This window comes from Solanum dulcamara, chromosome 9 (genome assembly GCF_947179165.1).
Source record: "Solanum dulcamara chromosome 9, daSolDulc1.2, whole genome shotgun sequence".
Lineage (NCBI taxonomy): Eukaryota > Viridiplantae > Streptophyta > Magnoliopsida > Solanales > Solanaceae > Solanum > Solanum dulcamara.
In genome coordinates this window covers 70,192,816-70,216,347 of record NC_077245.1, presented here as the reverse complement: position 1 = coordinate 70,216,347, position 23,532 = coordinate 70,192,816, and the positions used below count along the sequence as shown (strand labels likewise).

Sequence of the window (23,532 nt, the reverse complement as noted above, 5' to 3'; positions counted from 1 at the left end):
ATATAAACTTATCATTCAAACAGTCAGCAACATCATATTGATTTATTAAGATACAAATATAAAAGCTAGCTAAGTCATTAGTTAGTAACATTATCGGTAGTACAAATTATTTTCTGAGGCACCACACACCGCATACACACACGTGTTTATAGATAATGTTTTACTATGCAAAATCATTATATAAATAATCTTATATTCTCGTTTGAGCATCCTATTAATGATTAACAATTGCATGTGTACCGATCATTAGCCACACGATAAATCTGGATATGATAGTCGATCGTGGTTCAAATCTTCACATGATATTCAATATCTGATCCCAATTTGAGACCTTATCTTGAGCCAAAACCCAATATCCTATCTTCTCTTTGGACTTGAGCCCCGATCCTAACTCAAAATTTGATTTGATATTTAAGACTTGATCCCATCTAGATCTGAGATCAGAGACTTGATTTCAATTCGAAACGTCTTAAGATTCGACTTTGATTGGGGACCTAAACCTAGACGCATAGAAAAAATCAAAGTAAATTTCAAGCAATAAACTCAAATTAAACTAAATTTTAAACGTAAGTTAGAATTGAGTTAAACTAAAAATTACTTTTAAAATGAGTTGTATTGGGTAGATCTAAAATCAATGTAATATAAAATTATCTTATATCCAATTTATAAGATTTTAGACGGACCAGAAGGTCATCAATTTTTGAGTCATATTTGATATCCTTAATTTTAGGTATATGTGCTTGATTATTTTTCTATAAGGTCAAAAGTTGGATTGCATATGCTAAGGTATTTCATGACAATAGTAAATAATTTTTCTGATCTGATGTTTGTATAATTTATTACTCCTATATGTTAAATAAATTCTTTAATTTCTTTTTTTTATTTGAACGAATTGAAGAACTTGCTCGATCATCATTGCATTTAATATGATGGCTTCTCTCTTGTATTATTAGCTCTAGGTTCACTTAATAGTACTCCACCTACTACATTGATTTACAATTATTATTAAGGTAGTTGAGGCTAACAATTAAAATTGTATCTTCTTATTTAAATTGGTCGAATTGAGTTTTTCACTTAAGGAGTGCAACTATTCCCTTTCCATTTAACTAGTTTGGTGCTGGTATGATTCGATTGATTTTCGATGAATTAATTGACTTTTATTAAGAAAGGCATAAATATAGGGGTAGATATTTAGTATTTCAGTTTGATTTTTTTATTTTAATTTTTTTGATTTTTAGTTACAAGATTTGGTGTATCGAACACTGAATCAAATTAATTCGATTCGATTCGATTTTAATCTATTAAATTTAACTTTTTTTATAGACCTGCTTAATGAGCTTTTTTAGATTTTATGTTTTATGACTTTTTTTGTTCGATTTTCCAGCTTAATGGGCTAAAAGTAAGAATAGACCTATACTATACTAACAACCAACAATAAGCAGTGAACTAAAAAGCTTTAGAAATCGAAATTTGACCACTTATACTTATGAATCAAAGAAAAGAGGAAATGTGCATTTGACCTCTTATACTTATGAATCAAAGAAAAGAGGTGGTCATTTCAAAAGAAACGTTAATTAATCAAATGGAGGGAGTGAAATTTCCAATACACTTTACATATTCACAAGCAAGAGTGACATTCTTTTACAAAGTTACTAACGCAATATCAAAAAATACTAATATAATACAACTTTAAATTTATTCAGTTAACAAAATTCATCAAATAATTGAAGAAATTGTAATAAGAGATAGAGGGCGTAATGAACATAAAAGATATCAGAGAGGAGAATGGCAAAGATAACTCCAGAGGAATAAACAATGCAAGTCTTAGTACTAATAGTCTAATACTAATGTATAAATTTAAGGTTAAATCGAAATACATAAATCATGTAATCGAAAATCGAACCATAATATTGAAGTTACAAAAAATATGAATCGATACCTAATCGAAAATCAAAAAATCAAATCAATTCGGTTCGATTTATTTTTTTGGTATTTATGTCCACCCCTACATGAACATTCGAGGGGTCAATTCCTTGGACGATTTTTTTTAATATAGTTGTAATATAATTTGTATTTTATTTAAGGGCAGTCCGGTGCACTAAAGCTCCCGCTATGCGCAGGGTTCGAGGATGAGCCCGACCACAAGGGTCTATTATACGCAGCCTTATCTTGCATTTCTGCCAGAGACTGTTTCCAAGGCTTGAACCCGTAACCTCCTGGTAACATGACAATAACTTAACCAGTTATTTAATTTGGTAAAATAATTAATTGACATGGTGAGAATGAATAGTGTCTACAAAGTAAATAAGAAATTTATACATATATGTTATCTTTTCTATTATAACAACTTTTGATAGTAGTGATATTTTTGACTTATTTGTTCTCTATTTCATTGAGTTCACGAGATTGTTACACATACCTTTAAATTCTCCTTTTATGTTTTTATTGTGCAATGAACAATAGTCCATTGTCCTTCAAAGCCCTCCATTTCGGGTTCCTTTATTTACAATTAAGACTTAAGAGTTAGCAAAAACATTATTTAAAAAAATTATAGTATATCGAAACAATTTTATTTTTTATAAAACTGTACAGGGCAAATCGATAAACCACATCAAACCGATAAACCGAATCAAACCGGAAAAAAAAAATTGACTAGTGGTTTGGTTTGACTTGGTTTGGTGTTTGGAAAAAAAACCCGACCATTATAGGATTGATTTGGTTTTAACTAAAAAAAATTAAACCGAATCCAAACCGACCCGATTATAGATATACTACTTTTAAATTATGTTATACATAAAAATATTTATTAAAATGTAGTTTATAAATATTTTTAAAATTTTTTTCATAATTTTTATTTTCTTTCTTACATTTAGATTTGGAGTTGAGAGGCCCATCTAAATAACATACAAAAAATGCCATCTTATAAAGCTATATTATAAAGTTAAAACTTCAAATTCCATCTTATATGTTGATATTTTGTACTAGAGCTCTTTTTAAGAAGCACTGCTCTATTCTTTTTAATAGATACTATGAAAAACCCAAAAAATCACGAAAACCCAAAAAAAATCTGAAAAACCCAAAAAAAATTGATATCGAAAAATCCGATATTTATTGATTTGGTTTGATTTATAGATTTAATAACCTAACACAAATGATTTAATTTGATTTATAAAAAATACGAACCAACCTGATTCATGTACACCCTACTTCATACATAGTATAATAAAACTTTAACGGAATAAATATTTTAAAGCTGAAAATGGTATTGCTGTTGTTGGGCTTTCGGGTTTCGAAAATCTCTATATATTTGGCCCTTTTTCTTTTCTATTTCTCCTTTCCTCTCCTCTTTCATCAAAATCACCTGAAACCATTGAAGAAGATCAGTAGCTCGCACTTTCTCTTCTCGGGTAATCTCTTCTTTCTCTCTCTCTATCTGTGTATCGATCTATACATATGTATATATTCCTATATGTAACTGTAGATTTTGTTTATCCGGCAAAAATGTTAGGGTTCATACTTACTGTTACTTATCATCTAGGGCTTTTCTCTTTTGACGTAGTTTTTTCCGCTGTATTTACCTATCGAATTGTTAGTTTTTGTTTTAGCGCTATGAGGCAACAACCAGCAAGCGTAGATTAGTCTTAGAAGGATGGATATTTGTTTTTTTTAGTCATTGAAGTATGTTATGTGAATAAGTTCTACTTTTAGCTGTGGTTTGAGCTTGTGAAGTGTGATATTTTGTATTTTGTTTAGCTGGATATATTTACATTGTGTATAGTTCATTGGAAATTTGGAATACTCTCTTCCAAATTTGTGTAGCTGGTGATAATTAATATTAGAAGTCGGTTATGAAAAGAAATAAAAGGAAAAAATAATTAAAGTTACTTATTGGAAGATGTGAATTTCATGCTCAAGTGAAAAAGGATTTTAGTTATCCTTATTATTTTTCCTGGAATAATCTGGAAGTAATTTGGCGGGAGTACACATTTTTCATAATTTAGTTCTTATGATGTGCACGTGTAAGTTGTTAATTTGTGTATGGAGTGGCATGCCGGGAGATTTCATAATACCTTTTTGTAGTTTAATTGTTGCTCACTTTTTTGGTGACTGCACCAATTTGTGCGCTTTTCATTATTTCACTGGGTAGCTTGCTGTCCTACTCACACAAGTTCAGTGTAAACCTGTTGACAGGTGGGAGCACATGTTTTCACATTGAATGTTGTAAATAGAAAAATTGGGGATCTCCAAGTTGCATGGTAGTAACATAAACCTGGAACTTCTAATGGTTATTTACCTTTTCGAATTTTTGCTGTTGTTTTGAAGTGGTGAACTCGTTTCTGAAAACTTTTAATGGTCAAATGTTTTGCATGTATAGAACTTTGTGTTTTTTGCTTTGTGGCTCTCTCTCTGGATGTCTCAAGGCTTAAGTTTTTCTTTCATTACTTTCTGATGCTTTTTCTTTGTTTTTTTGCTCAGTCGATTCTAGAGATACATAATACTTTTTGACTGGCTGTTCCAATCACATTCCTTTTCAGATAATAGGTATTAACTCATTGGAAAGGCTTCCAATAATTTCTCCCATAACCTTTCTGAAGAAAAGGATAAGGGAAGCTGCTGTACAACCAGGAAAAATTTCTGCATGACATCTTGACATTTCTGCAATGTCAGGATTACTCAATGTACTTATCTTTCTTGATAAAATTTATTTGTTTACTGATATTTCAGTTCTTCCCTGGACCCCACTTTGTGGGACTACATTGGGTATGTTGTTGTTGATAATTCAGTTCTGTTCTTGTATTTAGTTGGCCCCTTTTCTGTTCACTTTCCTATTCGTGGAAGGACTAGGTGCTGATATTGTACAAGAAGTTGGTCGATGCTGGTAGAATCTAATTTCCACCTCTCCTAGATTTTAACAATTGCTCTTGTATTCACGGCTGTTACTTTTACTGATCTTCCATATTATGTAGTTTAAGGAAGTATTAAAGTAATGGTAGAAAAGTTAATTTAATACAGAAAAAATCATCTAAGTTTTAAGTTTTCAATAGCTAAATTTCATTTTTTAACTTTGTGGAAGTTATATAAAATTTGTTGTTAATAGAATAGTGTCAAACAAATGGGAGCACCCGAAAATGAAAGGGTGTCATGAATTTGGCGCAAAAGGAATATCTTTTGTTTTTCTGTAGGGCTATTATCCTTTTTTTTTCTTCTGGAAATATTTGATTTTAATTATTTTGTTATACTAGTTGTATATACTTTCACTCTTTTTTATTCGCTACTTCCTTGGGGCTGATCATTAGTAGATTGAGGAATGAAATGCTGATCAAGAAATCCAGATGACAATTATCATTCACACGGCATTAACCTGTCTTGTAGATGAACTGTAATTTAATAAAAATCAAACATACTTGTCCAATGTTTGTGGCAGCTTGTGACAGATGTTATTGATAAGTCTTTCTCATTATCTACACCTTTATCGCTGCTATCTGAAACTGTCAGCAGTTTTGAGGCATGGATATCAATATAGGGCTTCTGAATGCGGAATTTGTTAAATTTTCTATCAATAGTTATGGAAAGACTAATTCCTAGATCAGGCTGATGCATTGGGAAAATAAATGAACTTCCTAAATTGCATTGGGAAAGTGAATGGACTTCCTAAATTGTGTGTTCTCTTAATGGCTTTGTACTGATCATTTGGCATCTAAGTACTACGTAGTTATGGGCTTCCTATTGTGACTTTGGTGTATGTATTTTCTTAGCCATTTGTAGATGACTGGCCTTTTCATCAAATGCCATGCATCTATCACTCCACAGAAACCAGCTCCTTTTGCTGGATGAGCAATTTTTAAAAATGTCATGATTGCTTGTTTATGCTGAAGGAAAGTTAAAGGTTGAATATTTGAGTCGAGGGAAGTTTGAGCAGCTTTATGGACCACTTCTGCTATTATTTGATTCATTATCTTCCTCTCTGGTATATTAGATGTCTTGGATAGCATAATGTTTAGATGATTTCTTCATGCATGAAAAAGTGCTATTCTAAGCTGAATATTTTTTTAGCAGTCCACTCATGATGTATTTCCTGTTTGGTTGTAGTCTTCTCTAAACGGATCAGCTTCAAATCTTTCTGACAACACCGGTCGCTCATTTCCTTCTTCTTTCCCTCCTCTATCTGGTGCAGCTTCCCCTCTTTATCATCACTCTGGTGAGTTATTTGCTGGATTCTCGTTACTTTCTAATATTTATGCCGATCTATCAATAAACTTCTTCCTCACAGGAAGTCTTCAGGGACTGCATAACATTCATGGGAGTTTCAACATTCCTAACATGCACGGGACACTTGTTTCAAGAAACACAGCAATAAATAACGTACCCTCCAGTGGTGTCCAGCAATCTGGAAATAACCTTTCTGGTGGCCGTTTTTCATCAAACAATCTTCCGGCTGCCCTTTCTCAGGTTTGTGTAATGTTTCTCTTATCATTGTTCCATCTTTTTTTATCTGATATTACCTAAGTGGAAAGGAAAGGAGGGAAAAGAATTCAAAATCATTGTCGTTTTCTCTTTTAAGCTCTCTCCTGCACTTGGTGAAGATTAGTTTAAGATGGGAAACAATGACGGGAGAACTTTTAGAGGGGTGGTGTGGGATTTTGATTCTGGAAATGATTTAATTCTCTTTTTGGAAATAAAGATGAAAAGAGCTCTTGAGAGATGCTGCTAATTATATTGTAAACCATGTCAAGGATTTATTAAATTTTATTGCGGAAATGTTCTTTGCTTTCTTCTCCGTTATATGCCTAGGCAACATTCACTTGTATTGCATATCTTATATGTCTGTTATCATTTGTGTTGCAGATATCCCAAGGCAATTCTCACGTTCATTCTGGAATGACAAGTAGAGGTGGTATGAGTGTTGTTGGTAATGCGGGATATAGCAATAATGCTAGTGGTGTAGGAGGTTCTATTCCTGGGATTCTCCCAACCTCTGCAGGAATTGGTAATCGAAATTCTGTGCCAGGTCTTGGGGTGTCCCAAATTTTGGGAAATGCAGGCCCAAGGATGACAAACTCAGTGGGAAATATTATTGGTGGGGGCAACATTGGCAGAAGCATTAGCTCTGGTGCAGGATTGTCTGTGCCTGGTCTTGCTTCACGGTTAAATATGAATGCCAGTGCGGGTTCTGGAAATTTAAATGTTCAAGGACCTAATAGGATAATGAGTGGTGTTCTTCAGCAAGGTAAATTTGCTTTGAATAGATATGATGATTCCCCTCTTCTAGTTTGTTAGCTCCCTTGTTTTCTCTGTTGTTCAGCTAGTAATTTTTTCTTCAAAAAAAATTTAGCTTGAATTACTGATGGTTTCCCTCTGGCCTCATCTAGTTTGTTTACTCCCTTGAGTTCTTGGTTGTTCTCTTTTTTACCATCCAGAATGAAGAGATTTTCCTCATATTTGGCAGAGCCTCAGCTAGTTTCATTCTATTGTTTTTTTTCTGCTGCACTACTTCATGCTTTGGAGTTATTTAATTTCCAATGTAGTGAAAAATAAATGTGATATGTACTAATTTTGCTAACCACAAACCTTGGTGGATGAAGTTGCTGGAATTATGGATTTTCCCAGTATTCTCTATCATTCATTTTCAGACATTTTTCCCCCACATTATATCAAGTTATCTTTACTGGAAGGGAAATGGGGATATATAAGATTTTCAAAAATCTGTTCAAGTTTTGTGAGCTATTTTGGTTTAATTAATATATTTTCTTATTTTCTTTGACCAAACTCTACTAGGTGTGCTTTTGAATTTTGATTACGTCGGCCTATAATTGTTGAGAATTTTTCCACATGATAAGTTGTTCGAGTTAAATATGAATTACAGTCCTCAGTTTTTGATTTGTGATAAAACCTCCTTGGCATTTGAAAATATATAATAACCTCCTCAAGATTGTGGACTAGAAGTGATACATAGATATATATCTATATGTGGTGTGGGTCGGGTTGTAATTGACTACCTAGTCTCACACACATGAGTTGAGAGTGGAACTGATGCTAAGCTTATATTCTGTCCAAAAACATTACATATTGGATCAAAACTAAACTACTACATCAATTAAAGATTATGCCAGTAAAAAAAAGTAAAAGTAAGGAAAAGATGCAATACAAATAATACAGCCTTCTATTCGAAATTTCTGAATTATGGCTTCAAAGAAGAAGAAAATATAGGGGTGGTGCAACAGAAAGAGGTGGAAAAATGGTTGATGGTTTTGTTGTTCGTCAATAAGTTCATTTGGATTGAAAAACTATGTTTTGTTTTTTCTTCAATTTGAGTACCTGAATAAACCGATTAGAAATTCCTACAGTTTTTGTCATTTGCTTTCACATAGGGATGTCAATCGCAGCCTTTTTCTTTGATTTCACACATAGATGTCATGTTTAGATAGATAGGTTAATTAGGTATATGTAACACCCACTGTTTGTAGGTAGGTGAATCCTCTTATGCTAATGGTAGTATCTGGAATCAGCCTCTCCACAGGTGCTTTCTATGTTAGGAAATTCCTATTCTGCTGGTGGTCCACTATCTCAAAACCACGTCCAAGCATTGGGAAGCCTCAACTCTTTGGGATTGTTGAATGATGTAAATTCAAATGATGGATCTCCTTTTGATATGAATGATTTCCCTCAGTTAAGCAATCGACCTAGTTCGGCCGGAGGACCTCAAGGACAATTAGGTAATTAAAGCTCCTTCTCCTTCTAAACACTTTTTGCTCGTGCTTTTATCATACAGTTTAGACAGAATACTGATAATACAAGTTTCTCAGGTTCTTTGCGGAAACCAGGGCTCAGTCCTATTGTTCAGCAAAACCAGGAATTCAGCATTCAAAATGAAGACTTTCCTGCTTTACCAGGATTTAAAGGTGCTTTTCTCAATGCACAAAGCTCTTACAATTTGTCTTGAGTGGGATGATCAAGTGGCAATATGCTACGCATGTTTGCTGTTGCACTTTTTAGCTGGGATCACAAAAGTAAGGGCAGGAGTAGGGAGTTAAAAGAGGACATTATGGGACCTTGTTCCTTCCGTAATTAAGGAGGTGACGTGAAATCAGAGATTCTCGTAACCTTCCATGTCAGACTTTTCATTTTTAATAGGATGGAATGGAGAAGGGAGTCTTTTTTACTTCCCTTTGGCTGTACCAAAACATGATAATCGATACATCTCCTTGGGAAGGATATTATCAATCAGCCTTTCCAACTCATCTTTTTCTTTACTTGAATATTTGGTGTATTGCAAGTTCACAAATTCTGATGACAGTAGATGCTGTCAACCCACAGGCTCAAACTTCTTCTCTATTATGAGTATCCTGCTTTTTCATATAGTTCCTTTTCCCCTTGAGAAGGCAAGGCAAGGGACATGGGTTTTCCACATTTATGGCTGTTTTATTAGTTATTTCTGCCTGATTTTTGTGAAATATTTACTAATGAGGAAAAAAGAATTTGTAAATGTTGTCTTTGCTTTATTGTATGAATGATTTTTTAGGGGTGGGGGAACCACGGAAAGAAAAGGGGGTAGTGGAGAATGGCTGGGTGTGGAGGGGGGTTTGCTGGTTGCACTTCCATGCTAGGAGTCTAATAATACTATTGTTCTCATGTTTACTAAGGTGCGAATGCTGATTATGCTATGGATCCTCACCAGAAAGAGCAGCTTCATGATAATGCTCTTTCTATGATGCAACAGCAACACTTCTCGGTAAGTATAAATTTCTGAAACTTCACTGGCTATTTTATAGAACCATAACCTCATAGTAAATGCTTCGGCCTGCTGATTCTGTCCTTGATCTAATGGTGCAGATGGGAAGATCCACAGGTTTTAATTTGGGTGGAACATACTCGTCGCATCGTCCGCAGCAGCAGCTGCAACATGCTCCATCTGTTAGTAGTAGTGGTGTCTCCTTTTCAAACATAAACAACCAGGATCTGCTGAATTTACATGGTCCAGATGTCTTCCAATCATCACACTCCAGTTATCATCAACAGGTGCATTACTCTTAATTTTGTTTTTCTTTTTAATAATCTGTTATTGTGTTTTGTTCCAATCCTTGTTTTGGATTGAGGGGATGGTGGGGAGAAATATTTATCTTGTTTGCTCCAAGTAAAAGATTATGTAGTCCAACTTTTTGAGACTACTTATTAGTCTTTTATGCCACATTGTGTATATTGGAAATGAACCCTCTCCTGCTGATTAACAGACTAAAATGTGTTACTTCGATGCAACAATTGGTTAGGAGTATGTTTTAGCTTCTCCTGTAAGTTTGTTAGGATTAAGTGCAGTTGTTCCTTTATTCTCCATCAAGTCTGTAGAGTTCAGTCCCACTAGAAGTGATCATATTGTGTTTGGAATAGCCCATGGTAAATCCCTTCTATTTTTACGCTGGTTCTTTTCAGCCTTATCAACCCTATCCGATTGGAAGCATTTACTTTGTTCGAAGTAAGGTCAATCCCGTAAATTCTGTGCAACATAGTTTCCAACAAAAGATTTTGTTTACAAAGAAGACATTTGTAACACATTTTCCGCCTTTCATCTATCTTTCTTTTTTGTGTGTGTGATTGGTCCATTGTTAAATCTTCTTCTTCCTAAGTGCTTCCCCACTTGAGTTAGCTTTTTTGATAGTCAGAGGTTTGATTTATGTACTAAGTTTCTGCTAATCAGCACTTCAAATTTTTTTAATTCTTCTTCATAAAAGTTGCTGTGTATCAGCAATAAAGCAGGATTTACCCTCTTGACTACCAGGGGAAAGAAAAAAAAAGTATTACATTTGAAACTGGAGTTTATTTGGTCAAGCTAGAACAAGTCTATTCCTGGTGTGCTGGAGAGGTGCATTCATTCAGGTTTGAAGGAGCGAAGGAGCTAACATCTTTTTAATCTTTCTTTGGGTTCAGAGTGGTGGACCTCCTGGTATTGGATTACGGCCTCTTAATTCGTCAAGTAATGTTTCTAGTATTGGATCATATGATCAGCTCATTCAGGCTCAGCAGTACCAACAGCATCAGGGTCCATCCCAATTCAGGTTGCAGCAAATGTCCTCTTTAGGTCAGCCATACAGGGATCAGAGCTTAAAGTCCATGCAATCCCAAGTTGCTCCTGATCCGTTTGGTATGCTTGGTTTGCTAAGTGTAATTCGGATGAGCGATCCAGATTTGACTTCTCTTGCACTTGGAATTGATCTAACAACACTTGGTTTGAATTTGAACTCTGCTGAAAATTTATACAAGACTTTTGGTTCCCCATGGTCCGATGAGCCTGCCAAAGGGGATCCAGAATTTACTGCACCCCAATGTTATTATGCGAAGCAACCACCACCTTTAAACGTGAGCTGCCTTTGCATTTTTGTTTATTTGGATCTGACTTTTATCTATTGAAATGTTCTTTTATTCTGGATGCAGCAAGCATACTTCTCAAAGTTTCAGCTAGATACTTTGTTTTACATATTTTACAGGCAAGTCTTTTGGTAAACTGGTAATGTTCTTTGATTGTGAAATTTCAATGCAATAATAACAGGATCCATTGTGTTTTACAGCATGCCAAAAGATGAAGCGCAACTGTATGCTGCAAATGAACTGTATGTTTTCTTTTTTTTTTTAACAACATTGGTTGCTCTTAGGTGCATATTTTTTTCTGCTGTATTCCTGAGAGCTAATTTGTCAGCTATTGCATGATAGGATACTCCTCTTACTGCATAGTTGACCTTCTGGATGTGCAATGTGCTAAGTGCTTAGCTGAAGTCTAGATAATAACAGTCTGCATTTTCTGTGTGCAGGTATAACCGTGGCTGGTTTTATCACAGAGAACATCGGTTGTGGTTTATGAGGGTCGCCAACATGGAGCCTCTTGTCAAGACGAATGCATATGAGAGAGGGTCTTACATTTGTTTTGATCCAAACACATGGGAGACGATCCGTAAGGTATGGATATCATAGTACAGTTTTGAGTTCACGTATTAGTTGTGTTTGTCATGTGCCAAGGCACATCAGTTTTTATGAAGTTTCCAGTGTTTTAACTCATCTGTAACTTCGATGCAGGATAATTTTGTCCTCCATTATGAAATGTTGGAGAAAAGACCTGTCTTACCTCAACACTAATTTGGAGTGCCAGTTCACAAGTGTACATTTTCTATATATTCCTTAATCTAGGAGCCAGGTAGTTCACCTGTAGTTTCTGCTCAATTGGGCTGTTGGCAGCAATTGTTAAAATTAGAGTTGTCTTAGGCATTTATTTCCTTGTATCTTTTAGACGTCGCAAATCGGAAAGAAATGTATTTCTCAGAATTTCATAGGTGGAAATGCCATCTTGAAGGCACTGTTGATAGAATAGTAGATTACTGAAGAAAGACATTGTGGAAGCTGGCTTGTACTTCAACCACCAACATTGTGGTACAAAGAAAACAAGAAAATTACAAGTCTAGTGCACAATCAAAGTAAAAATAAAAGTTAGAGGTGAGTGTATTGTTGTTGTCCTAACCAGTCTCTGATGGTCTGCTTTTTTTTTTTTGGCTTGTCCAAGAAAAAAATTATAGAGTCTAAGCATCCAAGAAAATAATTTGTGATGCTAAAGAGCTTGTAAATTTGTTAAGCCATGAGCAGAACCATGGTTAAAAGTAGGGGTGGACATAAATACCGAAAAATTGAATTGAACTAATTCGGTTTTTTGTTCGGTGTCTGTTCTTTTTCTCGAAAACTTTGATTCTTTGATTCTTCGGTTTGGTGTGTCATGAAATCATGGTGCATTAAAGAATCAAAGTTTTATTAAATAAATTTGAAATAATATTTTAAATTATTTTATTTATATATTTTTGACTCGGAGCATTTTAATTTATATCCAACCTAATGATCCATTTTAAATTTTGGCCCAAATGTAGGATCCCTAAATTAAGCTCACTGGTCACCGCATTCCCTTGTTTCCGCTTTGTAATTCTGTTTATTTTCCCTGTTGATTTCTTGGTAATTCTTGGTACTAAACTTAATAACAGATAGTGGCTCTTCGATCACTAATAACACACAGTAGCTTTTCGGTCATTAATAAGTAGTCTGGTGCAGCTAAGGTGTTATTTCTTTTTACAGCTAAGGTGGTAATTCTTGATTTCTTTTTTTTTCCCTATTGATTTCTAGCTTAACGTTTTCTTGCTGCTGTTCTTTTTCTCCCTGTTGGTTCTTTTAGGAATTATGCCAGAAGAAAATTGTAGAATAATAAATCAATACAAGAATTTTTTACACTATTTTTTTTTAAAAACACCGAAATAAAACGAATTGAAGTTGAAAAAACCGAACTGAACTGATCTAGTTTGATTTAAAATATGGTGTACACTTTTTCAAAATCGAACATCAAAGAATTAAATTGAATTTTAGCAAAATTGAACTGAAGAACTGAACGCCCCCCCTAGTTAAAAGTTCTTCTCAAGGACAATATTTCAGAGAAGTTATAAACTCAACAGACTCATGGCATTAGAAGTGTTTCATCATCATATGCATCGACTTTGAGAAGGAAAAGGTTGCTGCTAAAGTCGAAAAATGATTATGAGAAATAAGGGTAGATTCAGAATTAAGTCTGATTTTGAAATATATATTTAACTTTATTGATATTTGTTTTCCACATGTATGTATAAAAACTTTTTATATAAAATGTTTTTCATTTCTTTTTTAAGAAAAATAAGTTTCTTTAAAATGATGATTCATCATTTTAAATTTTTGAAGATTGTCTTTAATTATTTTATGAAAATAAATTTCAATAAAATGACTTTTTCGATGAAAGTAAGTTTTTTTTTTCATAAGTAACATTGCACATAATTGGCGGGTCCTGCCTTACAACTCACACTTGGGCCCTGCCCTCACATCCACACCCACTATGCCTCACTTCATCCCTTGTATTGTTTGCGTAGATTATATATGAATGTTTATGGAATAATACTTTACGTATTTATCGAAATTAGTAAAACATCTCATTTTGTAGAAATATTTCCCTTTCTACCATACACATCCTCGTGTGCTACTGAGCTTCCTTACCTCACCGTAAGATCACACTCTTTCAAGCATTGTGTTTCGAAAGCTGGAAGATCTTTTCCATCGACTAACTTTTTTTTTTTAAGAAAAAGCTTTTAAAAATCGTAATAATTATCGACTAATTTTTCAGTGTTCATATGAACGAATGGCAATGTTGTATATAATAATCTAGCACAAAATGGGTTTATTTCAATTTAATGCTTTGTGTGCATGCATAAATTTGGTTCTTCATGCACGACAACATACTAATATAATTCCACTAGTAGAATCTGTATGTATGTAGACCTTACCCCTACATTAGACTAAATAGATTACTTTTTCTCGATAGATAGAAATAAAAGAATACTATTTGTAAAAATCTATATTAACTGATTGTGCAAACTTTGTATAAAACAGATGGATACATACAACATCTAAAAGTAATCTTTGACAAGGGCTAAAAATTAATAAGAAAATCACTTGCTAGCTATTTGATGTTTAGCAACTCTTCAAACTCTGGTTAGCAAAGAAATGTGAATGTTTCTTCCATCTTCATATGTTGTAATCATTCCCTGAAGTTTAATCTATGCCTGTGAGGTACCTAGCACAAATCCCTTCAATGCAGGCATCAATTCCTCTAACATTTCCCTTTTGCTCAAAATTCTGTCAGATGTACAATCTTCCTCCTATAGACAACACAAAATGAACAAATGAGAAACTTTATAGGGGAACTAGCATTCTTCAACTTTTGTTTATTTACACAACACACAAAAGATCATATCTGAAGGACAGGAAATAACTCACGTCGCCAGTTACAGAAGCCATAAGAGCCAGGACGCTCACTGTTCCACTCTGGTAATCAACCAAAGTCTTGAATGCCAAGTCATCCAGTTTATCCTGAAAAGTAGTCATGATGGTAACATTAGTTTTACTTATGCAGGCTACATTCATTAAAGCAATAAAATCTCATTAATACCAAGCTCCTTTTTAAAGTTAGTTTGAGTCGAGGGTCTATCAGAAACAACTTCTCTACCTTCCAAGGTAGGGGTAAGGCTCTGACTCTGCGTATACTCTACGTCTCTACCCTCCCCATACCCCAACTAGTGGGAATATATTGGGTATGTTGTTGTCCTTTTTTAAGTTGGTGAGAAATGAGTGCCATATGGGACAGTTTTGTTAGAGGGACGTCCAATTTACTATTCATCGTAACATAACTGGGATGGTTACCACAAGCAAATACAGATAATTTGCAATTTAGAGAATATAACGCTTGTCACCTTTCCATAATCCATCATATGTCTTAATTAATGATGACAAAATTTATGTAGTGTAAAAAGATTTAAGGATTGTACCTTTAACCGAGAGACAGCAGCTGAAATGGCCCTACCAGGAGCCTGAAGAGCTTTTCCATAAACCTATGTTCATAAGGAGTAAGGATCAAAAGAGTGATAAGGATGATCTCTAAGGACGATATGCTACAGAAAGAGAGAAGTGGATCAGAGAAGGAGAGGGTTAGGGTCAGTGCTGACCTGTACATAAAGCAGGGATATAACTTGCGGTAAGAGGGAAACTGGATCCGTCTCAGCAGAAACTTGAGATGTCAAATCCTATAAAAAGAAAATAATAATTCTATATAATCAGCCAGCAGCTATTTAAAGCATAGTTATAAAGTCCTCAAGTCAGCAGTCAAAAGAAGACGAGAGATTCCAGCCTTTGCATAATTGTGTTCAAGTGAAAAATCTTATTCACAACCATATTCAGTGGATAAAATCAGTAACACTCAAGTTCCAGATCATGTAAAACTGATTGTTACCTTGCGATACGAATGCAAAAGGGTTCTTTCCAGTTTCTTGTCAAGCTTCTTTAAAGCTAATCCACTGCAAATATTCCAGACTAAATATCATTCTTCTTGTTCAATATAGAGGCAAACTAAACGGATTGTGGAAGGTAGAAGAATACGCAATACCTTTCCTCGGCAACTTCTCTCAGTGCCGACATAAATGATTCCACCCGCTGCCAATTGAAAGATTTAAGTTACTAAAGACTCGACAATGTAAGAAAATGCAACACAGATAGTGAGTATTCCTAGCAAATGAGAGCATTGTTGTAGTATAAAGTGAAAGCAGTGTGATTTTGAGACAAGCAAACATTTGTAAGAAACAGAAGCAAGCACAACATTGACTTCAGAAGTAAAAGTAACAAGTCACATGAATTGTAATATTATTTTCTTCCTTAGCAGAGAAACTTGGAATATCCGTGCTGCGGTAAAGAGTAAACGTTTTCGCATTGATGCTTTAAATGGAAATGTGGCTTGGAAGAAAGGTACAAGTATAGAAATTCTGGTTGGGGGTGGGGGGCTTTCACATGATTGGCAGCTGTTACATTGGCACCAGAGAGAAAATGGTAACTGACCTTCCCTTCAAAAGCTTCAACTGTATCAATGGCCTTGGCTGACATACTACCTGGCAGACTCTTAGCCTAGATAGCATAAAGTCATAACGTCAATATTAACAGTAGAATTATTCAAAGTGACGCTGTATTTATAACAGAAGAACAAGTGAAATATTATTTACCAGAGCGCTTCTATCTCCAGGGCTAAGTGAAATGGATTCGGGAGTTTGAGGTTCAACCGGAACTCCATTTTTGAGTTTATTGAGCATATCCTGAGTAAATAATAAAAGGGGAAGGGGGTAGGAAGGAGCTTTTAAGTTCACAAAGACCGATACAAGAAAACCAATAAAAGAAGTAGTTCGCATGTCTTACCAGGTTAAGCAACAATGTATCAACCATTGAGGTTCCTGTAGTTCGCAATAGATGCTTGTGTAGAAGAACCTATGTGTCAAAGAGAAACTAAAATGAAATTCTGTACTTATGTACAACCGGAGAAACTACTAAGTAATGGAGCTGAATAACTTACCGAAGTTGATGGGTCATCTTCAAACAAATCGAGAGCTTTTTCATAAAGTTGCATGTTCAAAAATGACTGCAATAGAAAACCAGGAATCAAATCACAAATCAAAATAGACCACATGACTGCTCCAAAATAAAAGGAAAGAATTATTTTATGTATGCAGCGAGTATAAACCAACAAAGAAAACACAAGCATGTGTACGTCATTGGCAGAATGAACAATGGGGAATGCAGGATTTTAGGCAAGCACTGTTGGCTGGCTCGTAAGTGGGTTGGGCTCTAGGGCTATGTTAGTGTTAAGGCTTTACTTTCTCTCTCAAATTGACATTTACTTTGTATTTATTTTAAGCAGTGTCGACCTATTGTAATATATAATTTCAACTTTTAGAAAAATAAATCCACATCCCACATATATAAGGAATTTTTTTTGTGATGTGTGTCAGATGATACCCCTTTCTAGTGGGTGTCTCTGCCACTGAGAATCAAGATATCCTACTACATCATTCTCTGAAATAAAAAAGCCAATTTGCAGTGAGAGAACCTATTTTGCACAGAAGCACAGGTTACCCGGGGTTTGGAGAGTTTAACAGAAGGAATCTAAGCAGACGGGCTATGCATCCAATGTTCATTAAAGTGGGAGTAGACATGACTATCCATAGCTCACCTCATCAAGTTTCTTTTGCAAATTATCGAGTAGTTTTTTTATTTTTTGGGTATTTTCAGTGAAAGCAGCCTTTTTTCGTTCCTTCCATGAATTGAGGAGCAAAGGTCTCAGATGTCTTGCTAAAGGCAAAAGAATCATCTCCGGGTCATCCAGACCTGTGGTGGAAAAAAGAAAATTAGTGGGTAAGGGCACTTAGGAATAGACCACTAGACAACTACAATACTCTGAGAAAAGAGTAATCATAATGTACCTTGTTCTTCAAAGTCAGGATTGAGAGATGTGATCTTCTGAATTACCCATTCTTCGGAAATAGCGCCAACGCTGTCCTCATCCTTTCTAGCACCTGACTTTGAGTCTGATGTTTGTGAACCAGATGAAACCTTACCTTTCCTCTGATTTTTCTTAGATTTACTAGGGGCAGATTCCTGGTTATCTGCCCCAGTTACAGATTGCGCCATCTTAGTATTCCCACCTGATTTTCCTTTTTTCTTCTTAGATCCTTTCTCCGAGGCCTGTTTGCTGATACCGGCATCACTGCTTGTTTCATTTACTTCAATGGTGCTATTATCATATCCAACTTTAGCAACACGAAACTCATCTACAGTCCCAGAACCGACAAGCCCTGGAATGCTTAATGTTTCCATCTCCTTTTCCATCAGATCAAACAGATCCTATTAAGAAATTTTATACCCCAAAAAAGTGACAAGATTAAGGTATCAGAACTTCCACAGAAGCTTAGCAATATAACGTTTGAATTGAAAATAGATTTAAATAAAAATTGCCAATAGTGCAAATTATTACAATACCTTGACAAACCCATTGCTAAAAATATATGTATCTCCCAAGATAAGTGCTTTATTCGACTGAAAAAGTAAAACCAAGGTTGTGAGATCATGTCAGAAAATAATTATTTCTCTATAAATTGTCAACGCACAATTCTCATGCACTACATATTTGGAACGGTGCTGCTTCATGGCAGAATCCAAATACTACATAGGTTTACATTATCCCACATAAAAGGTAACAAAAAATTAGTACGCCTTCATAAGAATCACTAGCACACGGAAGTACAAAAAGGATTAAACCTAAGAAGCATGCGTACAAGAGGAAAAAGGAATCATCACCTTTTGTGCTGCTTGAACTGATGGACATAATGACAGAATCTTAAATGCATCTTGGCTACCAAAGGAATTGGGTAAAACTGAAAGCGAATCAATCCTGCGACAATTTAAGATCCCCAAGATGTCAAACTATGCATTATCCTGCAATGCAGGGATTGTGGTGAAGTTTTATGTGGCCAAGTCTCTTTTTTGAGTTAAGTGGAAAGGAGCAAAGTACATCTCTAATACAGGTCATTTTATATGACATTTAGGATTCTCTTAGTGCACAAAGTCATTCAAATAGATCATACGTAAGAAACCATAGATGAAGGGCAACCCACTAAATGTACTGTACAAACAGGATGTGCATCTCTATGCTTTCGTATTTGGGTAAATATTGTTCGCACAAGTGTCAACAGATGTCATATTTCTACTCCGTACAAACAACTCCCAATTCAAAGATAATATTTGGGTTCAATGAACAGATGAAAACATGAGAAGGGCATGAAACAGTACCACTTGTTCCTTTCCAAGTTCCAACTTAGATGTCGAATGGTGCTTTTTGCTAAGATGTAAGAGGAAATTTTATGGTTTTCAACATAAGAACATTCAAAAGTGTAAATCCAACTTATATGTTTAGATGAATTAGAGCTGCACATATAACAGAAACAACTTTCACAGATTAAGTTCATCGCGCATTTTCTAAATGAAGTCAGTCAAAGTAACTCCTCCCACTTAGGGACCCTTACCAGCTATTACGTTCTATGGCATCCTCAACAGCGGCATCCAGCATCTCAATTATAGAAGGGTGAGCAAAAGTTGAGTCCAGAGAAATACCATCTGGATATCTGGACTAGAGTAGCATTCATGACCAGAACTTAATTAGAAAAAATCCAAGGAACAATTGCAGCTAGGCAAAAATAAAGCAAAATACCTGCAGGAATTGAGAAGGTTGCGGAATCCCGAGTTTTTGAAGAGCTTGATAAGTAACAAAAGAATTCTGCATTAAAATAAAGTCATATATAATCAGTTAAGAGGATCAACGAAAATTATTTAGGACTTAAATTTATTTAGTAAAACAGTCATTTGCGTTCCTTCAAAGTTAAGGACCACTATCCGGACCTCTGCCTTTCACTTCTCTATCCTAATAGGCTGTAATACGTAAGTATGACACTTTTCCTACGAGAGGTACTAATTTTAACAGAGTTTCACAAAACAACACCCAGAAAAGTCCAAGCACTCGAGAGTCAAGAGGAGCTTTTCTGTTCTTCTTCTTCTTCCCTTTTTTTTTTTTTTTTGGTAAAAACAAGTGTAAATATGAAGAAACCACTTCCACAAGAATAATAACCCCTCCCCACACAAAAAAAAGAATTACTAAAGTTACACTTTACACATTTTGAAGTGCTTCGAAGAAAGAAGCCCGACCTCCTTAGAAGGGCATACATAAAAAAAAAAGCTTAAGTTACTTGGACTCCGGTGAGCGTGTCTGATACGGGTGCGAATCTAGAGGTCGGATCCTTCATGATCTAAATTTAAAGATTCTGGGGTATGCCTACAGTGAGAGGGTTCGGCTAAAAGTAATTCAAATATCTGAAATAGAGTTATAAAAATATGCCTAAATTATGGTGGACTATTTGGAAGGAAAGGAATGCACAAATTTTTGAGAGCATGTTTGAATCTGTAGTTATTATTAAGTACAAATAAATCTCATTACTGTGTTTTTGGTGCAGCATAACTGTTGTAATAATATAGAGGTCATGATAGACTCCTTGAGTTCATTGCATATTCAACAATGATGTTAGGCTGTAGATATCCTTAAAACACCTTCTAGTTGCAAACTTTTTAATATAAATTTCTGTTAACAACAAAATAACATATGTCTACATTATAATTTCACCCAGCATTTGTTTTGATTTCAGAAATCATTGTATCTGTCTCGAATTGTATTTGTCTCGACTTTCTCGATCAATTTTGGTCAAAGTACCCAAAGTTGATTGACCATATCGGTACGGATTCCACACACATGGGTGCAACAATGAAAGTGAAGAGTCCGCGCAACTTAGATAAAAATTGTCCTAAATGAAGTTATAACATACGGCAAATGCAAGAGTTTTCTAGGTTAACATACATATTCTTTACATAACAAATTTTCCAAGTCCACTACTGCCAGTGGGGGAAGCATGCCTGAAAAGTAGATTGTCTTCTATTGGGAACGATTTGGTCTACAAAAGCTTTATCAAGTCATATACAATACCTACATTTGCTTCTACTAGGAAGGAAATCTTTTCTTCTACTCACTTGGCATCAAAAGCTCACTTTTTCTCAAGATAATGTTTCTAATGAAAGGTATATGCCTCTCACTTATGAATTTTGGTTTATAGGCCAAAAGTCCATCCAAACAAGCTTTTAACTACATAGAGTCTAAGTAAAGGCAAGTGTATCTAGGTGATTGTTTTTATTTCGTGAAGTCATAGAAACACTCAAGTGTTTGAAGGTTTTCCAGGAGATTTCATTTAACTACACAAACAAATGAATACAGCTGGAAAAAAAGGAGCCACTAAAATAACTTCCGTTAAGAAATTGATATAGGAATCAATTGAAATGCTTCAAAGAAAAAAGGTGCAGCACCAATTACTACTACCACATCGGGAAAAAATTGCATGTCGAAGCAAGTAACTAGAAATTTGGATCAAACATTAGTAGAAGGACAGTATATATACCCACCTGAGAAAAGAAGGACTCTATACAGTCCTTTTGAGCTATGGCAAAGACCTGAAGAAATGGAGAAAAGGTAGAGCAGCAGAAGAAAGTTATACCACACAAAAGAAGAGTGCAAAGACCTAGAATTGAGATTCAACACATCATAAATTAGGTCACATACGGAAGGTGTCCAATGAACTCCTGAGTGAAGAGAGCCGAGAATCTGGCCTTCTTTTACTAAGCCATTAAACAAGGACTGGAAAAATGAAGTGTCAACAGCAATGCCAACAGCTCCGTCCATCTCTTGCAGTAAACTCTGCAAGGAGTTCCATAATGCTGACGTGTTCGTTGGAACAAAAATACCCCTAGCTGCACCACGAACCATTGCACTTACACGGGCAACATAGGCGGGTGTATACAACTGCCCACCTTCAAGCCTACCTTTTACCTAAACATTCATACAAAAATATCAAAAATCCAATCACATAATTTCAACCCTAAATTACTACACCGAAAAGACAGAAATTTACCAAAGTCCCGAGACGAGGTTCGAGAATGGAGGCTACTAGCTCTGATCCAACTTGTAGTTGTCCTGCTATTTCAGCAATAGCAATTTGGCTACATTCTTGTAGTCTTTCATTGATTTCTTCAGCTGCTGTATCCCAGTAAGTATTCGAGATAATTTCCCCATTAACTAACATGAGGGATGAGTCATGGGATACTACATACTGAGCTTGTTTCTCAACATGATACAAGTCTACCCCCGTAGAATCAGCTAAATCAATCACGGAAATACGTCCTAGTCTGTTGATCTCTGCCACAATTTCATTTCTCAATTGCTCCTAAAATACACCCATATAAAACTACAATTAAACGACACCCAATGAAGAAAACCATGAAAGAATTTTTACTATAAACCATAAAAATCAAATCTTTTTTTCACAAAATTTGATAAAAAGAACCACTCTATGCCACTACAACACACCCACATAGCTACAATTAAACAACACCAGTAAACAAAATTCAAAATAACCATTTACAAACACAACAAAATATCGCCACCCATACAAATTCTTGAATTTAAAAAGTCAGATGGACAGAATGGTACCGGAGTGATGTATTCTTTGCCGGAGATAGTATGGAGGAGATCAAAGTCAATGATTTGTAACTGATGAAGTTTCTGGACCAATTCCACAACATTTCGGTCTGATAATCGAACAGTGGATTTTACTTCTTGTGCAAATTCAAATTGTCTCTGCAGTTCTAGCAATTCTTCATCCATTTTAGTTGAATTTAGCAGAGAGAAAACCAACGATCACGATGATGGCAGTTTAGGAAACAATTTTGGTAAAGATTGGGAATTTATAACCTAAGTCTGGTAGAAGACTCCATTTGCTCAAAATTGGATGGAAACTGATAATTTAAATCGAAAAAAAAGTATCATTATTGGTTTCGCTGTTGGAGTAATGATTTTAATTTTTTTTTATTATTGAATTATACGTTTTTAATGGGATTTTTTAATGGGTTAATTGATAACTCGATAGTAAATTAATAAATTATATTTATATTATTCGATATATAAACTCTTTGACTTAGAGCTTAGTTTCATACTTCTATTTCTGATTGTCTCAAACTCTTGATTATTCTACCATATGTTAACGTATGTTTTTGTCCAAGATACAATCTGTCAACTCATGTGTATGGTTCATTTGGTGGTCACCTTGTTTCTAAATAATTTTTAACGATATCTTTTTGTGTCAAATCCTAACAATTAAACTGATAACCAAACCTATAACAATCAATAATCGATAAACTGATAACCGATAAGCAAATATCTTAACGATTTCATAATAGTTTAACATATTTACAAATCGATAACCGATAAGTCAAATCCATAAACTTCAAAATTGAACCAAACCGATTGATACACAGCCCTAATCCTATGAGACTATATTTATTTTTATTACTTTATATATAAGAAAACGGATTAAATTTATCTTTTTGTATTATACTTTGTAAACAAAAATATGACTTAAGTAATTAAGATCATGAAAATTATTTACTTTTTTTTTAAATCAACATTTGATTATGAAAATTGTAAATACAATTTGAAAATTTATTTAGAATTTGAAAAAATTCAACAAT

General features: G+C 34.7%; 2 protein-coding genes and 1 non-coding gene across 9 annotated transcripts; 1 reads left to right on the top strand and 2 right to left on the bottom strand.

Moving 5' to 3' along the window:
* Positions 1 to 3,311: 3,311 nt before the first annotated feature.
* On the top strand, positions 3,312 to 12,498 carry LOC129902509 (probable NOT transcription complex subunit VIP2). Of its 7 annotated transcripts, none has more exons than XM_055977784.1 (15): positions 3,316 to 3,407; positions 4,536 to 4,679; positions 4,803 to 4,879; positions 6,091 to 6,199; positions 6,272 to 6,450; positions 6,847 to 7,228; positions 8,508 to 8,714; positions 8,805 to 8,900; positions 9,642 to 9,730; positions 9,832 to 10,017; positions 10,921 to 11,349; positions 11,425 to 11,477; positions 11,559 to 11,600; positions 11,799 to 11,943; positions 12,061 to 12,498. In XM_055977784.1, exons 3-15 carry the CDS (start codon positions 4,874 to 4,876, stop codon positions 12,118 to 12,120), a joined length of 1,983 nt encoding a protein of 660 aa, XP_055833759.1. In that variant the 5' UTR covers positions 3,316 to 3,407; positions 4,536 to 4,679; positions 4,803 to 4,873; the 3' UTR covers positions 12,121 to 12,498. The 7 variants fall into 7 exon arrangements, with proteins under 7 accessions (XP_055833762.1, XP_055833759.1, XP_055833756.1 ...); XM_055977782.1 differs by lacking the exon at positions 4,803 to 4,879 and adding an exon at positions 4,175 to 4,256 and having other exon boundaries at positions 3,325 to 3,407; XM_055977783.1 differs by lacking the exon at positions 4,803 to 4,879 and adding an exon at positions 4,192 to 4,256 and having other exon boundaries at positions 3,329 to 3,407.
* On the bottom strand, positions 6,119 to 6,199 carry LOC129904854 (small nucleolar RNA snoR35). The gene has a single exon (XR_008770521.1). It is a non-coding gene; the product is annotated as a small nucleolar RNA snoR35 (small nucleolar RNA).
* A 1,918-nt stretch (positions 12,499 to 14,416) lies between the features above and the next one.
* LOC129902695 (E3 UFM1-protein ligase 1 homolog) lies at positions 14,417 to 22,791 on the bottom strand. The gene is made up of 20 exons (XM_055978064.1): positions 22,496 to 22,791; positions 21,918 to 22,229; positions 21,569 to 21,835; positions 21,412 to 21,459; positions 19,622 to 19,687; positions 19,437 to 19,540; positions 18,712 to 18,805; positions 18,394 to 18,450; positions 17,838 to 18,258; positions 17,588 to 17,742; positions 16,931 to 16,996; positions 16,777 to 16,845; positions 16,587 to 16,676; positions 16,426 to 16,491; positions 15,980 to 16,026; positions 15,827 to 15,890; positions 15,543 to 15,620; positions 15,366 to 15,428; positions 14,818 to 14,910; positions 14,417 to 14,699 (listed from the first exon to the last, which is right to left on the bottom strand). The coding sequence occupies exons 1-20, from the start codon at positions 22,667 to 22,669 to the stop codon at positions 14,598 to 14,600; spliced, it is 2,436 nt and encodes an 811-aa protein (XP_055834039.1). The 5' UTR covers positions 22,670 to 22,791; the 3' UTR covers positions 14,417 to 14,597.
* Between the last annotated feature and the right edge of the window lie 741 nt (positions 22,792 to 23,532).

Coding starts and splice junctions, on each gene's coding strand:
- LOC129902509 (XM_055977781.1), top strand. Junction 10,018..10,920: donor ACTCCAGTTATCATCAACAG/GTGCATTACTCT, acceptor CTTTGGGTTCAG/AGTGGTGGACCTCCTGGTAT. Junction 11,478..11,558: donor TTGTTTTACATATTTTACAG/GCAAGTCTTTTG, acceptor TGTGTTTTACAG/CATGCCAAAAGATGAAGCGC.
- LOC129902695 (XM_055978064.1), bottom strand. CDS start 22,669: ATGGATGAAGAATTGCTAGAACTGCAGAGACAATTTGAATTTGCACAA. Junction 19,541..19,621: donor AACCTTCTCAATTCCTGCAG/GTATTTTGCTTT, acceptor ATGCTACTCTAG/TCCAGATATCCAGATGGTAT. Junction 15,429..15,542: donor TATCCCTGCTTTATGTACAG/GTCAGCACTGAC, acceptor TTATGAACATAG/GTTTATGGAAAAGCTCTTCA.